An 18242-nucleotide genomic window follows, 5' to 3' on the forward strand; every position below is an offset into this window, starting at 1 on the left:
GTACAGGGTGCTGTGTTTATAAACACAAAGGGCTCTGTAAACAGTGAATGTGAAAGGGGTCTTATTGGGATTTTTTTTTATTTATTTTTTTATAAACCAAAGACATGTAGAAGAATACATTTTGGCCAAAATTTATGAAGAAATGCAAGTTTTTTTTTATTTTATTGGATATGTTATATAGCAGGGCCTATTAATTTTGCCCTTTTATTGACAATTTATTCACATTACATGCTAAAAATCCTGTAAATATAAGCAGATGTAAGACTAAATAATTTACCTTAAAAAAAAAATGTTACATGTATATATCAGCTTAAAGCGGGAGTTCACCGGGAATTTATTTTTTAACATTAGATTCATGCTCATTTTGTCTAGGGGAATCGGCTAGTTTTATTAAAAACGAGGCAGTACATACCGTTTTAGAGAGCGATCTTCTCCGCCGCTTCCGGGTATGGGCTGTGGGACTGGGCGTTCATATTTGATTGACAGTCTTCCGAAAGGCTTCCTACGGTCGCATACATCGCGTCACGAGTAGCCAAAAGAAGCCGAACGTCGGTGCGGCTCTATACGGCGCCTGCGCACCGACGTTCGGCTGCTTTTGGAAAATCGTGACGCGATAGATGCGACCGTCGGAAGCCTGTCAATCAAATAGGAACGCCCAGTCCCGCAGCCCATACCCGGAAGCGGCGGAGAAGATCTATCTCTAAAACGGTAAGTACTGCTTCGATTTAAAAAAAAAACACCCGATTCCCCTAGACAAAATGAGCATCAATCTAATGTTAAAAATTTACATTTCCGGGTGAACCTCCACTTTAAGTTTTACGTTTAGTGTGCTTGTCATTAGGTTATCTTTCTGCTGGTATATGGCACTACTATGTTAAGCACCCGCTGCATCGTTTCCTTGTTTCTCTGGGAGATATTTTATAGTTTTAATTTTGTACATGTCCTATATCACTTTCCTTATTATCTTATCATTTCCCACAATGTCCTATAGCAAGAACGAAGGCAACAGGTGAAACAAAGGACACTTTTTTTTAGCATGACCTAAAGGTAGCCATGCAGGTTTTTATTTTGTCATTTTTTTTTGCTTTATTTTTTGGACCGAACATTGTGAAAAAAAAAACACGTTTCTCTTTGTTTCAGCTATAAAATTTTGCAAACAAATAACCTTTCTTTATAAATTTAGGCCAAAATACATTCTTCCACATTTCTTTGGTAAAAACAAAAAAACAAAACCAATCAGTGACGAGGATTTTGTCACTTCTGGTTTCGGTCCCATGTAAACAAGCCATTACTGTCTTGTGAAAGACTAGGGTTGCACCAATACCGTTTTTTTTATCAACGTTACAGAGTACCGATACTTTGTGGTGCGATGTGTGTCAATACAAAATAAATGGGCGCAGATCGCACTGTAGAATTGCATGCCATTTCACCCATCACTGTTGTGTGTGTGTGTGTGTGTGTGTGTGTGTATATATATATATATACAGTAGGTGACCGCGATATTGTGTTTCTAGCACGACAGCATCGCGCTGATTCTCGGCAACATGGTGCCGACATCTCGCACTCGCTGGAATAGACAAAGCACATTCCAGCGAGCGTGTCATAGAAGCGACGGGGATCCGACTTGGATTCCCGCCAATTCTAGCATTGGCATTTGGTATGCATTCCTGAGAGGGAGAACTCCACGACAATTTTTAAATAAAAAACCGACATTTCTCCCCCCCCCAGGAGCATACCAGGACCTTAGGTCTGGTATGGGTTGTAAGGAGACCCCCCCTACGCCGAAAAACCGATGTAGGGGGTCCCCCTACAATCTATACCGGACCCGTATCCAAAGCACACTACCCGGCCGGCCAGGAAAGGAGTGGGGACGAGCGAGAGCCCCCCCTCCTGAGCCGTACCAGGCCGCATGCCCTCAACATGGGGGGGTTGGGTGCTCTGGGGCAGAGCACCCTGTCCCCATGTTGATAAGGACAGGGCCTCTTCCCGACAACCCTGGCCGTTGGTTGTGGGGGTCTGCGGGCGGGGGGCTTATCGGAATCTGGGAGCCCCCTAAAATAAGGAGGCCCCCAGATACCGTCCCCCTACCCTAAGTGAATGGATATGGGGTACATCGTACCCCTACCCGTTCACCTGGAGGCAAAGTGTTAAAGTTAATAAACACACGACACAGGGTTTTTAAAATAATTTATTGGTCTGCTCCGGAGGCCCCCCCTGTCTTCTTTAGCTCTTTTAGCAGGGAGGGCTTCTTCTTCCGCTCTCCGGGGGGTCTTTTGCTCTCCGGGGGGTCTCCTCCGCTCTCCGGGGGGTCTCCTCCGCTCTCCGGGGGTCTTCTCCGCTTTCCGGGGGTCTTCTCCGCTTTCCGGGGGTCTTCTCCGCTCTCGGGGGGTCTTCTTCAATCTTCGCCGCTCTCCGTTGTTGACTCGGCGCACCCCGGTTCTTCTCCTTCAGGGCTGGCCGCCGCTATCTTCGTGTGTTAGCTCAATTTCTAGCAGGTGGCCAGCCCGCTGTTTTGTGACGTCTTCTTCTTCTCTTCTCTTCTTCTCCCTTCTTCCGATGTTGACCCGACGCCTCTTCTCGCTGCAATGACAGGTGCGCGGCTTGCATCCGACTTATATAGGCCTCACAGTCCCATCATGCTCCGGTACCTACCCACGTGGACATGCTGCAATCTGGGTTGCCACGATTGCAGCATGTCTTATCGTTTCGGCAGATCCGCACTGCAATTTGAGGTGTCATTCAAATGAATGGCATATCGAATGGGAGTCTCACATTTTGTCATTCACATCTCAATGCTGTGAAATCGCGGGCAGATCCACGGCAAATCTGCCCACGTTTCAAAACGCTGTAGAGTGAATGCAGCCTTAATGCCAACATGTAATGTGACATACTGAAGCAGAGCATTATCACCTCCCTTTGGAGCCTGGGCCGCAGGGCAGTATTTCAACATGATAACGACCCCAAACACACCTCCAAGGTGACCACTGCCTTGCTAAAGAAGCTGAGGGTAAAGATGAGGGACTGACCAAGCAAAACATTCAACCAGCGCAGGAAAAAGCTTCATAACATTTGGGGATTGTTTTGCCCAGGGCTTTTTTTCTCAGAGAATAGGTGCAGGAACTCCTCCTTTCTAAGTCACCCATTGACTCCGCCCCCTACCCACCTCCAAGCACTGTTCCTTGTATTTGTATGGAATTTGTTAATGATAACAAGAAAAGCAGTAAAATGGATTTAGCAACAATGGATACCCCAGTGACAATACACTCCCAACAACCAGCATCAATAGGCTCTCCAGCAGCCAGCAATACTAGACCCCTCCCTCCAGCAATGATTGTCCCGCTGCAACATAAGACCCACCCCAGCAACAATACAACCCCCACTGGCAACAATAGACCTGGACAGCAACAATAACCCCCCCCCCCGCAAAAATAAGTCCCCTCCAGCACCAATAGTTCCCCAGTAGCCAGCATTAATAGACCCTCCAGCAGCCAGAAACAAAGACCCCTTTCTTCAACAGTAAATCCCTCCCAGCAACTTAAGACTTACCCAGCAACAATAGATCCCCCATCCTCAGCAAATAGATTCCCTCCAGCACCAACAGATTCCCCAGCACCAATAGATCCTCCAGCACCCCTTGCCATTACAAATATTCAGTTCTGGAGGTGCCGGAACTGCGTTCACCCACGTTCCCGCTGAAAAAAGCCCTGGTTTTTCCCCATTTAAACAGAATGAATGTGAAGTTTTACTAGGCAAATTTTTTTAATACACCCCTAAAAGTTATTATGAACACATCTAGAAGAACAAAATGATCATACACATGACTTGATCTGAGTGAGTGAGTAACTTGTGTAGCGCAACAAATGCGAACTTAATCGCCTCAAGGCGCTTGGCATCCAGCGTGGTACAGGTCTTTCAGAAGAGGTGGGTCTTTAGTTTTTTCCTAAAAGCCTGATGGTTTTCTTCCAAGCGGATGGTGGTGGGTAGAGCATTTCAGAGCCGTGGTCCTTGGACCGAGAATCTACGTTCTCCCTTAGATTTGTAGCGCGATTTAGGAATTTGGAGAAGGTTTTGGTTGGTTGACCGGAGCACGCGCTTGGTGACGTAGGGTTTTATTTTCTCGCTTAAGTATTGGGGAGCCTTCCCCTGTATACATTTGTGGGTGAGGCAGAGTGTCTTGAATGTCACCCGGTCCTGTACGGGCAGCCAGTGGAGGGACCTAAAGACCGGGGAGACTGGTTCCCACGGCATTTTACCTGTTACCAGTCTGGATGCCGTGTTCTGGACGACTTGTAGACGTGAGTTCTGGTATTTCGGTAGTCCTAAATAGAAGGAGTTTGCGTAGTCGAGTCGTGAGTTGATGATAGTTCCAACCACTACTGCTGTGTCCTCTTCCGGGATGAAGGGGATGAGTCTACGTAGCATGCGGATCTGACTGAATGTTAAAGAGGAGGTCCACATTTGGCACCTTTCAGGGGGGAGGGGGTGCAGATACCTGTATAATACAGGTATTTGCACCCACTTCCGGAAATAGACTCCCGCGGGAGTCATGCCCTTTCCTGTCCCCCCCGCTGTCTTCTGGGAAACACACTGGTCCCAGGAGACAGCGGGGACCAGTGAGGACGGGCCGCGCCACTCGCGCATGCGCAGTAGGGAACTGGGCAGTGAAGCTGCAACGCTTCACTTCCCGATTCCCTCACTGAGGTGGCGGGGGCAGCCGAGAGACAAGCGATTGCTCAGCCTCAGCTGCCGACATTGCGGGCGCGCTGGACAAGTAAGTATGCATTTATTAAAAGTCATCAGCGGCAGTATTTGTAGCTGCTTGCTTTTTTTTTTTTTTATTCGGGCGGACCTCCGCTTTAAGGAAAATTGTCATCATTTTCTATTGTTTGTCTTTCAATCCGCAAAAAATATATCAATCAAAATGACATATGGTTATCATTAAGTTGACATTTTTGTACCGACCAATTAAATCACGTCATGAGTGCCATTTGATTGTGCACAGATGTCGTATCTTCATAAGCTTTGCCAGCCTGACAGCTGCAGTATTTTTGGAAAGTTGCTCCAATCAAAGGCTCTCTGTAGAGATTACCTTTTAAAGAAGACAGCGACTGACTACAGAGAAGTTGCAGCACCGCTCATATCAAGCCAATGAGCCCTTCAGTTACTGTCAACGTGTTAGAGGTGTGCAAACAGTACAGAAACATTCTCCAGCATTCCCCACCGGGGCAAAAATCATTTTCAGTCCTCCACTAGTAACATCCATAACGGCTCGGTATTTTGCTGGCACAGCATTCAACCGATGTCTCATTCCAGTTCATTTTGATTAGTTCAAGAGGTGACAAGCAGAGCCAGAATCAAGGAAGGTCACTGCCTGCATTTAACACCTTGCTTTAGGCTATGTTCTTATGAAACTGAAGATAAAGAGCAATTGCAGAAGGCCTGACATATTTTAACTTCCATGAAGCCGTGGCTAGGAGGTGTTGGTTGGCTGTCAAGGTCTAGATGAAGAGACAAAGTATGTGTGTCTTTAGAGAGAAGACAAGTGACACCTTTTCCAGTTTCTTCTGTTGTCAGCTGAATCTCTTGCATATGCTCATTGAAAGAGGAGCTCCATGTTCCAAAGTCAGCAGTTACAAGTATTGTAGCTGCTGATTTTTAATATTAGGACACTTGCCTGTCCTGGGATCCAGCAATGTTATCACCCGAGCCGATTCTTCAAACAGCTCCGGGTCACGGAACAGAAACGGCGCTGCTCAAAATATGGGATGACGCTCTAGAGGCCGCAGACGAAGGAGAATCTTGTCTCCTGATACTGCTGGACCTAAGCGTGGCTTTTGACACTGTAGACCACGGACTACTACTGGCTAAGCTAGCTGAAGTAGCCGGAGTCGCTGAAGGTGTTTTACCCTGGTTCTCCTCCTTCTTGGAAAACCGATCACAAATAGTGAAACTGGGGTCTTTCACTTCTGAAAAACGTACGGTGTCATGCGGAGTCCCTCAGGGATCTCCCTTATCGCCCATATTGTTTAATATCCATCTTCGCCCTCTCTTTGAAATCATCAGTAACCAGAAGTTACTTTACCACTCCTATGCAGACGACACACAACTGTATTTCCGCATCTGCAACAAAAAGGATCATTCTCTTGGACTAGAGAAATGCCTCACTCTAAGGCCTCGTACACACGACCGAACATGTCCGCTGAAACTGGTCCGCGGACCAGTTTCCGGGGACATGTCCGACCGTGTGTACGGCCTAGCGGACCGGTTTCCTGGCCTAGCGGACAGGTTTCCAGCGGACAAAAGTTTCTTAGCATGCTAAGAAACTTGTCTGCTGGAACCATGTCCGTCGGACATGTCCGATGGTTAGTGCGACTCATCGGACATGTCCGCTGGTTATGACGTATAACCAGCGGCCCGAAATCCCACGCATGCGTCAAATTGATTCGACGCATGCGTGGAAGCATTGAACTTCCGTGTCAGAGAACGTCGGTGTCTTCTATGTCACCGCGTTCTCTGTCCGCGGGGATTTTGGTCTGATGGTGTGTACCCACATCAGACCAAAACCTCCCAGCAGACATGTCCGATGAAAACGGTCCACGGACCGTTTTCATTGGACATGTTCGGTCGTCTGTACAAGGCCTAATAGATAACTGGATGACAAACAATTATCTTGAACTCAATGGGTCGAAAACAGAACTTCTCCTGTCTCACGCTAACCGGAAAAATCACCCCGCGTCAACATGGACTCCCCCGCCCATTTTAGGTAAAACTATCAACCCTAGCACCAAAGTCAAAAGTCTCGGAGTAATTTTCGATACCTACATGACAATGGATGCACAAATAGGGTCAGTAGTCAGCGGATCCCACCATCTGCTGCGCCTACTAAGCAGACTCACGCCCTTTATCCCGAAAGAGGACATTGCAGTCGTGGTGGGAACAATCATCAATTCCAGACTCGACTACGCAAATGCCCTCTATCTAGGACTCCCCAAATACCAAATCACTCATCTGCAAGTCGTTCAAAATACGGCTGCTCGACTAGTGACTGGAAAAAAAACATGGGAATCAATCTCACCTTCGCTGAGGTCCCTTCATTGGTTGCCAGTAAAAGACAGAATCACTTTCAAGGCACTGTGCCTACTGCATAAGTGTATTCAAGGAAACACCCCCCAATATCTATGTGAAAAAATAAAAGCCCATAACCCCAATCGCATTCTGCGATCCACCAATCAAAACCTACTCCAGATACCCAAGGCCAGATACAAGTCCAAAGGAGATTGAAGATTTGCAGTCCAGGGACCTCGCCTGTGGAATGCACTACCAACCACCATCCGACTGGAATCGGACCACTTGGCCTTCAGGAGAAAGATTAAAACCCATCTCTTCTGAGGTCAAGGGGTTCTTTACCCATGAAATGGATACAGCGCCCAGAGGCGATTCAGTTTGCATGTGTTGCGCTTCACAAGTTTCTCACTCACTCACTCACTCAAGGGAGACAGGCAGTGAGTGAGTGAGTGAGAAACTTATATAGCGCAACACATGCGAAACTGAATCTCCTCTGGGCGCTTAGTATCCTTTCCCTACTGTACTTTTGCCCTCAGAAAAGATGGGTTTTGAGTTTTTTTTCTGAAGGCCAGGTGATTCACCTCCAACCGGATGCTGGGTGGTAGAGCGTTCCATAGTCTAGGTCCTTGGATTCCAAATCTTTGTTCTCCTTTGGACTTGTATCTGGCTTTGGGTATCTGAAGTAGATTTTGGTTGGTGGATCGCTGGACTTGCTGGTTACAGTTTACCAGCCAGTTTCCTGCCACGCTATTCCCGATTCATATTGAGGCTTGGACTGCAGCACATTAAAATTCCCTTGATTTTGTGTGGGCGTGTCCTATCTCAGAACGGGACTTATGCCGCGTACACACGATCATTTTTCGGCATGAAAAAAACGTTGTTTTAAAAAAATGTCATTTAAAATGATCGTGTGTGGGCTTCACATCATTTCTCGGCTTCTGAAAAACGACAAAATGTTTTTTCGAACATGCTGCATTTTTTAACAACTTTTTAAACTATGTAGTTTTTCGGGTTGTAAAAAATGATCGTGTGTGGGCTAAAACGACGATAAAAACCTGCGCATGCTCAGAGCAAGTTATGAGACGGGAGCGCTCGTTCTAGTAAAACTACCGTTCATAATGGAGTAAGCACATTCATCACGCTGTAACAGACAGAAACGCGTGAATCCTCTTTTACTAACACGGAATCAGCTAAAGCAGCCCCAAGGGTGGCGTCATCTGCATTGAACTTCCCCTTTATAGTGACGTATTTTTAAAAAACGATAGTGTGTGGGCAAAGTCGTTTTAATGATGAAGTTGGAAAAACTTTGTTTTTTCTACATGCCGAAAAACTTCAGTTTTTTTTCATGCCGAAAAATGATCATGTGTACGCGGCATTAGATCTCAGTGCGTCATACACTCTCCCCTATGCGTGCGTGTCTCGTTTCAGAACAAGGCTTGGACCGCATTATGTCATATCCTCTTCCTTTATTTATTCATCATAGTGTTTGAAAGTGAGGCATGGAACACACGCCGGCGCCATTTTTTGGAACACCTCTGATGTGATGTTCAGGTGTCCACCATTGCCAGTTTTAGTGCAAATTTTATTGGCTGATATAACTATATATATTGCAACGATTACACATGAGCCTCACACCCCAGATGATGTCAGGTAGGAAAAAACACATTGGTTGACGCTCCTGGAAATGTTGCTTATGTCCTAGTTTATCTACAAGATTGTTTTATTGGATTTGCTGTAAGTGCAAACCCCCATTTTTTTACCATTAAACGTCATACAAGTATCATGCTGCGTACACACGATAATTTTTCGGGTTGTAAAAAATTTAGTTTTTTTTTTTAATGTCATTAAAAACGATTGTGTGTGGGCTTCAGAGCATTTTTCGGGTTCTGAAAAAAAATTCGAACATGCTCTATTTTTTAACAACGTTTTTAACATTGTCGTTTTTCGGGTTGTAAAAAATGGTCCTGTGGGCTTTAACGACGTGAAAAATCTGCGTATGCTCAGAAGCAAGTTATGAGACGGGAGCACACGTTCTGGTAAAACTACCCTTTCGTAACGGAGTAAGCAAATTCATCACGCTGTAACAGACAGAAAAGCGCAAATCGTCTTTTACTAACACAAAATCAGCTAAAGCAGCCCAAAGGGTGGCGCCATCTGCATGGAACTTCCCCTTTATAGTGCTGTTGTATGTGTCATACGTCACCGCGCTTTGCTAGAGCATTTACTTAGATCACTAGTAATGGCAGTGATCAGCGATTTTTTTCATGTCTGCGACATTGTGGCGGACACATCGGACACTTTTGACACATTTTTGGGACCATATTCACAGCGAAAAGTGCTATAAAAATGCTATAAAATGCTATCGAGTACTGTGAAAATGACACTGGCGGGGGGGCGCTAAAGGGGTTAAGTATGTCCTATTGTGTGTTTCTTACTGTAGGGGGGCGTGGCTGGACGTGTGGCGTCACTGATCGTCGTTCCCTATGACAGGGAACAGACGATCAGTGACAAGCCACAGAGAAGAACGGGGAAGGTTTGTTTATTTATTGTTTGCGTATAGCATAGGCTATCCCCCGGGGCATACGGCGTTCTGCATACTAATATGTACTTGTGGCTTCATTGATTTCACTGCCTATCCTATCTCTGAGGGTTCCTAATGCACATAATTTTGGATCCAGGTCTGATATACCTGGCCGTAGTATACTGGATACTTGTGTGTCTTTGCTACACCCTCTTTTCTCTGTCCTGGAACTAATGTTCATCTGCCAACCATTAGTACTGGTTTTCCATACCTATGGTGCATTTCCCTAACAGTCAGAACAGACGAATGAAGCTTTCTCTGGTAGATTTTGGAGACTTTTTCTACTATATCTGGAACTTCCTCTTACTATCCCCTCGACATATGTATATGCGACTTAGAGTATTCCGAGACAATAAAATATATTTTTATACTGTTAATTTCTTCTGCTCATCCTGAGGAAGCCCAATGGCGAAACACGTAGACGATGCACAGAGGATATTTTCCATATCATATATCCTATATGGTTTTATTTTATTGATTTGTTCTGTAAATTTAGTATTTTTGTATAAAATTTATATACGTTTTGATATTCCTGTCTTGCCTCTAAAGTCTGACCATTAATTAGTCCTTTGAGTAATTTTCCCTGTCTTCCAATTTTACGGATGTGGCAAATGTGAGTGCTCCCCACTTTTGTCCTATTTTTGGAAGGTTTGTTTACACTCACCTCTCCCCGTTCTTCAGCTCCTGTGACCCGATCGTGGGACACCGGCGGCGATCGGGTCCGCGGGTCCCACGGGCGTGGTCACAGAGCTTCGGACCGGGCCGCGAGCGCGACACCGGCAGCGTGAGGCGGTCTTTAAGTGGTTTAAAGTAAAAATCTATTTATAACTTTTTGAAATGTGATTTTTCTGGATATTGTTGTTATTCTGTCTGTCACTGCTAAAAATAAACCGACCATTAAAATTATAGATCGATCATTTCTCTGTCAGTGGGCAAACGTACAAAATCAGCAGGGGATCAAATACTTTTTTCCCTTAGGGCTCTTTCACACTGAGCGCCCGTACAGGTCCGTCTGTCAGGTTTTTTTGCGGACCTGTGCGGGCGCTCTGTGCTCCTCTATGGAGCCGCGAATGTCAGTGGTGACATGCCCGCTGACATTCGACCCGCTCCGATCCGCCAAAGTGTGACGGAGGAAAAACCTACTTTTCCTTCCGTCTGGCGGATCGGATGAACACGGACATACGGTCCGTGTTCATCCGATCCCCCCACAGGGGAGAGCGGAGAATAGACAGGGCGGTCCCTGCACAGTGTGCGGGGACCGCCCTGTCATCCGCCGGCTCAGCAGGGATCAACGGAGCGATCCCCACTGAACAAGCGGAGGTTCACGGGGCGGATCATTACTGATCCGCCCAGTGTGAAAGAGGCTTTACTGTATGCTTTTGCAATATAGGTGCATGCATTTTTTATTTTTTGCAAAAGGTGGAAGTCTCCTTTTTTTTTAAGGTTAGAATCCCTTTAACCTCCTGAGACCCGCGCTATAGTCAAATGACGGCTACAGCGCGGATCTCAAAATCCAACTAGACGCCAATTGACGTCCGCCCCTTTGGACGTTCCCCGCGTGCGCTCCAGAGCGCGTATCGGGGAACTTCTGTGTTGGCCGTGTCCCTTGGACACAGCCAATTACAGATCGCCACGAACGGCCAATCAGAGTGGCCATTTGCAATGCGATCTGTGCGGCCAATGAGAGATGATCTCATATGTAAACATATGAGATCATCTGTCATTGCCGGCTCTCACACTGACAGCGTCCTGTCAGGGAGAGAGGAGACCGATCTGTGTCTCTTGTACATAGGGACACAGATCGGTCACCCCCCCCAGTCACCCCCCTTCACCTACAGTTAGAACACTATACAGGGAACATATTTAACCCCTTCCTCACCCCCTAGTGTTAACCCCTTCAATGCCAGTCACATTTATACAGTAATTAGTGAATATTTATAGCACTGATCGCAGTATAAATGTGAATGGCGCCAAAAATGTGTCAAAAGTGTCCGATGTGTCCGCCATAACGTCGCAGTCCCAATAAAAATCGCAGATCGCCGCCATTTCTAGTAAAAAAAAAATAATAAAAAATAATAATTCTGTTCCCTATTTTATAGGCGCTATAACTTTTGCGCTTATTGCTAATTTTTTTTTTTTTTACCAAAAAATATGTAGAAGAAAACGTATCGGCCTAAACTGAGAAAAAAAAATTAGTTTTTTTTTTAAATTGGGCTATTTATTATAGCAACAAGTAAAAAACATTGTATTTTTTTTCAAAATTGTCGCACTTTTTGGTTTATAGCGCAAAAAATAAAAACCGCACAGGTGATCAAATACCACCAAAAGAAAGCTCTACTTGTGGGGAAAAAAGGACGTCAATTTTGTTTGGGAGCCACGTCGCACGACTGCGCAATTGTTAGTTAAAACGACGCAGTGCCGGAAGCTGAAATTTCACCTGGGCAGGAGGGGGGTATATGTGCCCAGTAAGCAAGTGATTAAATACCATCTCATAAAAAGCTGCAGTAGAGCACTATTTATCTTGATATCTTGCTGTATTCCTAGCTTTACACAACAAAAAATGGATGAATTAATTATTTCAGTGGCAACATCAATAAGATGCTTCATCTAGATCTCCTAATACAACAGCCCATGGGGCAACCTCCAGCATCTCACCTGATAAGAATGATGACAGATGGCGTCTGGGCCATCGCTCCAATCATGCTGCAAACGCACATCACACACAGGAATGTGAGAAAGGCCTCCTGGCATCCAGGGCTGGGACATTTTCCAGGAACCACTGTGCTGTTCTCCATGGGGACAGACATGACACACGTGCAGCCAGACAGATTCTAGATAAAAAAAAAATGAATAAAAATCTGAGGTAATGCGAGAGTTTATTTTTATATTATTCCCAGTGTGCCATTTATAAGCAAGTTATCAAGTGGAACTGCCAAATGGCAATTAAGCAGTACACAGTAATCTACCGATTATCATAAGCTTTATTTATATACACACCTTGCTTAAACTCTCACTGAGAACATAATTTACAGAGGATTATTAAAGCTGTTTTTTTTCGCATATCAGAACAAAACCCTACTTGGGAAAGCGTAAGATTACCGGAACATCCAATTAAGCGTGCTGAAGATGGTGGTTGCCAAGCACTATGGTGAATGAGAAGAATTTGAATTTATACCACAAAAGGGCTATAGTGTAAGATATATACTGTAAATACAATGCTGTACAAAAGTTTTAAGGCGGTGTGAAAAAATGCTGTAAATTAGCCACTTAAAGTGGATGTAAACCCCAAAAATTGTATTTATTTTTTTGGTGTCACAATGTAGAGTATAAGATTTCCTATCATCTGTGCCCAGTCTTGCCACACAGAGTTAATCCAGCTCTGAGCAATCCTCTTTTATTGTTCAGTAAAAATTAAAAGACTTCCAGATAAAAACCTGTCTAAATAAAAAGTCCTTTCCGTCCCCTTGCTTCGAGTGACAGGGTTTTTACATATCTCGTGCACTAGCTTGGACACATGCACATTCCTGGATGTTTATCATAATATGGGGGGTGATCCACAGTTCATTGTGAGAGGTAATGTATGTCACTCGACGTAATTCAAAGTAGGAAGGAAGTGGGCGTGATCCATTTAAATGAAGCGTGACCCCATGCAAATGAAGGGCCGAACAAACGACGCATGCGGCGTGACCATATGTCCCACGCCCCTCTGCACATGCTCACAACTACACCCGGCATAAATCCTGAGATACGCCGGCCCACCGTTTACGCCCAGGGCATAAATACGCTCAGACATGCACCCGTCGAGTGCAAAAGTACACCCGTCTGTTTGTTAGTGGTGCAAGTGCTTTTGCTGTCTTCCTTTGTGCCATGTCTGCTTGTCGTAGTGGTAGTAGGAAGAAAAACTTCTCCCCAGAGGAGAGGGCCATTATCATTTCGGCCATGGAGAGGTATGATGCTCGCCTCCATGGGGCACAAAGTAAAGACACCAGCGAGGGGAAAAGGGGTGAGATCCTGATGCGGATAACCACCCAGGTCAATGCCCTAGGGAATGAGGTAAGGAGGCCCCAGGACATTGTCAAAAAAATGAACGACCTGCGCAGGAAGGTCAAGGAGAAGCTGGGCAAGATGAGGAGGCATGCCAGCGCCACTGGAGGTGGACCAGCCTCTACTATTAGGCTGACTCCTGAGGAGCAGGTGGTTGCCCGGTGCCTTGAGAGGGAGCAAGTGGAGGGAGTGGAGGGCTAGGACTCAGTTGAGCCGGCCTTGAGGACAGGTAAGTGTGTTTTTTCTCCTATCTGGTGTGTAGCATGTGAGGGGGTGTAAGGGAACATGTGACAAGTGTGTGGGTCCACCAACATGTGAATGTTTTGTGTCATCCGCAGATGTCCAGGAGGGAGCTGGGCCATCATCTGCCTCTGCCCGTCCCACACCTTAATCCCCTGAGCATCATGCCCCTGACCCCCTGGGAAGCCAAGAGGCATTGGTGGAGGGGAATGGTGCCCAGACCTCCAATGAAGAGGTGGTTGAGGAGGATGGGGTCCATATGGGTGAGGAGGTGTCCCTGTATTTGGAGGAATACTCCTTCTCGGCTGACCTGTCGCAGACGTCAAGCCCCATCTCGTCCAGCCCCTCAGGATCCATCCCCAACACACCCACTTCCTCAAGTGCCTCCCCCTATGCCAGGCCTCAAGCCTCTTCTGGCCCCAGGAAGGCAACCAGGAAGACCAGGGGGGTTCCTGAGTTCCTTCCGGAACATTTAACCAGGGCACAGGAGTCCCAGACCCGCCATATGGGTGAGATGGCCGTGGAGATGCGGCGTGTGGCAGACAGCCTGGCCTCCATGGGCAACATAAATGACGCCCTTCAAGATCTGTCTGGCAACAGTGCAGCGGTGATCACCTGCCTGGGGGAGCTGCAGGCCACAACGGCTACCCTTGTGGCAGAGATGAGGTCCCTGAGAGAGGCCGTACAGGGCAACACAGCTGCCGCGGAGGGGAGGCAGTCGCAGCTGGTGCAGGCAGAGACAAATACAATCCTCACCCGCATTGCCGTGGCTTTAGAGGGCAGGCCTCCAGCCTGGGAGAGACCAGGGGATGCTCCTCCACCTGATGCCCCCCCCCCACCTGAGCCTTCTACCAGGCAGTTACGGAGCCGTGGCAGCAGGCTTGGCCCACGGCAGGGCAACTGATTTTTTGATTTTGCTTTTTTTTTGCTCTGGTGAAGAGCGTTTTTGTTTATTTTGGCTCAGGTCATGAGGTTTTTTTATTTTTCCTCAGGTTATGAGGTTTTTTTTTTTTTTTACAATTACTGCACACGGTGAGACGTGCAGATTATAGTGTGACTGGTGTGTGAATGGGGGGCTGACACTCCTGCCAGCAAAGGGGTGTCACCCTCCGTCGTTGGGGAGAAGTTATCCCCACGACCGTGTGAATGTGGTATGAATGGTCAGCGACATAATTGGAGCCTTGGCGTGGCGTTGCTGCTCCCAAGTCCTGCATGGTGGACTTGGGCTAATCCAATGTGATGTGAATGTGGTGTGTGTGAGCTAGGGACCACAGTGGTGTGCATGAGTGCATTCTCCTTGTGCCATGATGAATGTATGTGTTTAACGTGCAAAGATGCGTTCCACGAGGCAACTCCTGACTGCTGTTCCCTCAGCAGACGGGGTAGCCTCGGGCAGGGGGGGCATGTCTGGTTCGGGGGTCAGGTCATCATGTATGTCAATCTCTAGGCCCTTTCTCTCGGCAAAGATGTGCAGAATGCAACATGCACCGATGATCTGGCACACAAAGTTTGGGGAATACAACAGGGTCCCCCTGGACTTATCCAGGCATCGGAAACGGGACTTCAGGAGGCCAAATGTGCGTTCCACCACTGCACGGGTACGTATGTGTGCATCATTGTATTTTTGCTCTGCTCTGGTTTGGGGATCCCGGAATGGAGTCATGAGATGGGGCCCAAGTGCATATGCAGAGTCACCTGGAAGGGAAAGACAGGAGGATGTTAGTCGTGCATGTTCTCCTCGTGATGTGTGCATCATGGGGTCGGACAGTCATGCCTGACTCCCATGTCACTCACCAACCAGCCAGCTGTCCCCGTACACATTCTGTTCAAATTCCGTTGGGATGGTGCTTTGACGGTATATGTAGCTGTCGTGGCTGGCCCCTGGGTGTTTGGCACGGACGTGCCATATGAGGCATTGGGCATCGACTATCACCTGTACGTTGATGGAATGCCAGTGCTTCCGATTGCGGTATATGTGCTCTGTGGCACGGGGGGGGGGGTCGTAGTGCCACATGTGTGCAATCAATGGCCCCCCACGGTGCGTGGGAATCCTGCAATTCTGACAAAATCTGCCATTGCCTTATGCCACAGGTGCTCCTGGGTGGGACTGATGATGTGTTTGGACATGCGTCTGAGGATTGCGGGGACAACCTGGTGCACACATCTGCTCATGCTGGTTTGTGACATCCCAGCCACAACTCCACTTGTATGCTGAAAAGACCCACTGGCGAGGAAATGCAGTGTTGCCAGTACCTTGACCAGTGGCTGCACTGCATGTGAGCGGTGTGTCTGGCTGGTGATGTCATCATGCAGGGTTGTGGCTAATTCCAGGATGGCATCAGTGTTGAATCTGAAGATACGATACACCTCCGAATCCCCCATGCCAAAGACGTTCATGCGCGTTCGTTATATCCTCTCCTGTGCCCTCCTCCTTCTACGCGCCTGGGCACACACTAGTAGTGCTATGACCATGCCTGCCCCTGGCATGTTGGCATATGGATGTGTTGTCTTGCAAGTGTGGTTGCTCAGCTCGTCCGTAACAGTGCTGCTGAAGCTGCTCTCCAGCTGACCTGCACACGTCTGGTGCAAAGTTACCCCTGCTTTATGAGGGGTAACTTTAGGCCGGACGTACAGCTTACGCGCACCACGCGTAGCCTGCGTCGGGCGTACGTACGTTCGGGAATCGGCATATCTCCCTCATTTGCATATTTGAATCCAAAATCAATGTGAGCGCCAGATGCGCCCAGCATAAATATGCGCCCACGCTACGCCGGCGTAGAAAAGTTACGTTGGTCGGATAAAGCCTATTTTCAGGCGCATCTGGTTCTGTGGGTACAGCGCATAGATACGCCGGCGTATATATACACTCACGCCGTGCATCTCGAGATATGCCGGCGTAACTTCTTTGAGAATCTGGGCCTCGGTGTGTAGGTTGTTCTTAAACATCTTGGGGAACTAATCACAGATCTTCTGTGGATGTAGGCTGCCTCAAATCCTTCCGTCTCTTTATGTAATCCCAGAAAGAATCCATGATGTTGAGATTAGGGCTCTATGATGGCCAAACCATCACTTCTAGGACGCTCTGCTCTTTTTAAAGCCTCATACACACTATCAGACTTCCATCTGACTTTTCTGTGGATTTTGGTCCGAAGGGGCGTTGGGCGTGAACTTGTTCTGCATACACACGGCAGAACATTTTCAGCCAACTTTCACCAAATCAGCTCTTTACCGCCACCCTTTGGGCAACTTCTGCTGTTGTTGGCTAATGTTTAGCATTGGTTCTGAGCATGCGTGTTTGTACTTTGGTCTTTAGTCCGATGGACTTGTGTACACACAATCGGATTATCCTCCATCGGACATTTGTTGTTGAAAAGTTTAAGTGCATGCACAACAAACATTTGTCCGTTGAAAAAGCAACAACAATTGTCCGATGGAGCATACAAACGGCTGGATTGTCCGATAAAACAGGTCCGTCGGACCGTTCTTGTCGAAAAGTCTGATTGTGTGTATGGGCCTTTACACTGACAATAGTTCTCAATGACAATGGCTGTATTTTTGGGGTCGTTGTCCTGCTGCAGAATACATTTGGGCCAACCACACACCTCCCTGATTGTATGGCATGATAGATAAGTATCTGCCTGTATTTCTCAGCATTGAGGACACCATTAATCCTGACAAAATCTGCAATTTAATTTGCAGAAATGCAGCCTCAAAGTTGCAAAGAGCCTCCACCATGCTTCACTGTTGCCTGCAGACACCCATTATTGTACCGCTCTCCAGTCCTTCACCAACAAACTGAATCCTGCTACAGCCAAATATTTCACATGTTGACTTATCAGTCCTGAACACCTGCTGCCATTTTCTACACCCCAGTTCTTATGTTTTCTCGCATGGCCTTGTTTCCGATTTGGAGGTGATGCTTTTTGGCTCCAATTCTTCCATGCAGACCACTTCTGCCCAGACTTCTCTGGACAGTAGATGGGTGTACCTGGTGGCACTGCTGGACATATTCTGATGTGAAAGAAAAGTAAGCATGTGTCGTCTTTCATCTGCTGCATTGTTTCCTTGGCCAACCACAGCATCTACAGTCCTCAATGTTGCCCAAACAACAATGTCTTCAATGCTGAGAAATACTTATCCATCATGCCATACCATCAGGGAGGCGTGTGATTGGCCCAAAATGTATTCTGCAGCAGGACCCCAAACATACAGCCAATGTCATTAAGAACTATCTTGAGCATCATCAAGTCTGGATGTAGGCATCATCAAGCCTACATCCACAGAAGACCTGTGGTTAGTTCTCCAAGATGTC

General features: G+C 47.0%; 1 protein-coding gene across 2 annotated transcripts in view; it reads right to left on the reverse strand.

Annotated features, from left to right (window-relative positions):
• Nucleotides 1-18242, reverse strand: part of SLCO3A1 (solute carrier organic anion transporter family member 3A1) — a 508525-nt gene that overhangs the window by 53582 nt on the left and 436701 nt on the right. For both annotated transcript variants that reach the window (XM_040342366.1, XM_040342365.1), the window contains exon 8: nt 12302-12477. In XM_040342366.1, the coding sequence (XP_040198300.1) occupies nt 12302-12477 (176 nt within the window). The remainder of the gene's footprint in view (nt 1-12301; nt 12478-18242) is intronic.

Source organism: Rana temporaria, chromosome 3 (genome assembly GCF_905171775.1).
Source record: "Rana temporaria chromosome 3, aRanTem1.1, whole genome shotgun sequence".
NCBI lineage: Eukaryota > Metazoa > Chordata > Amphibia > Anura > Ranidae > Rana > Rana temporaria.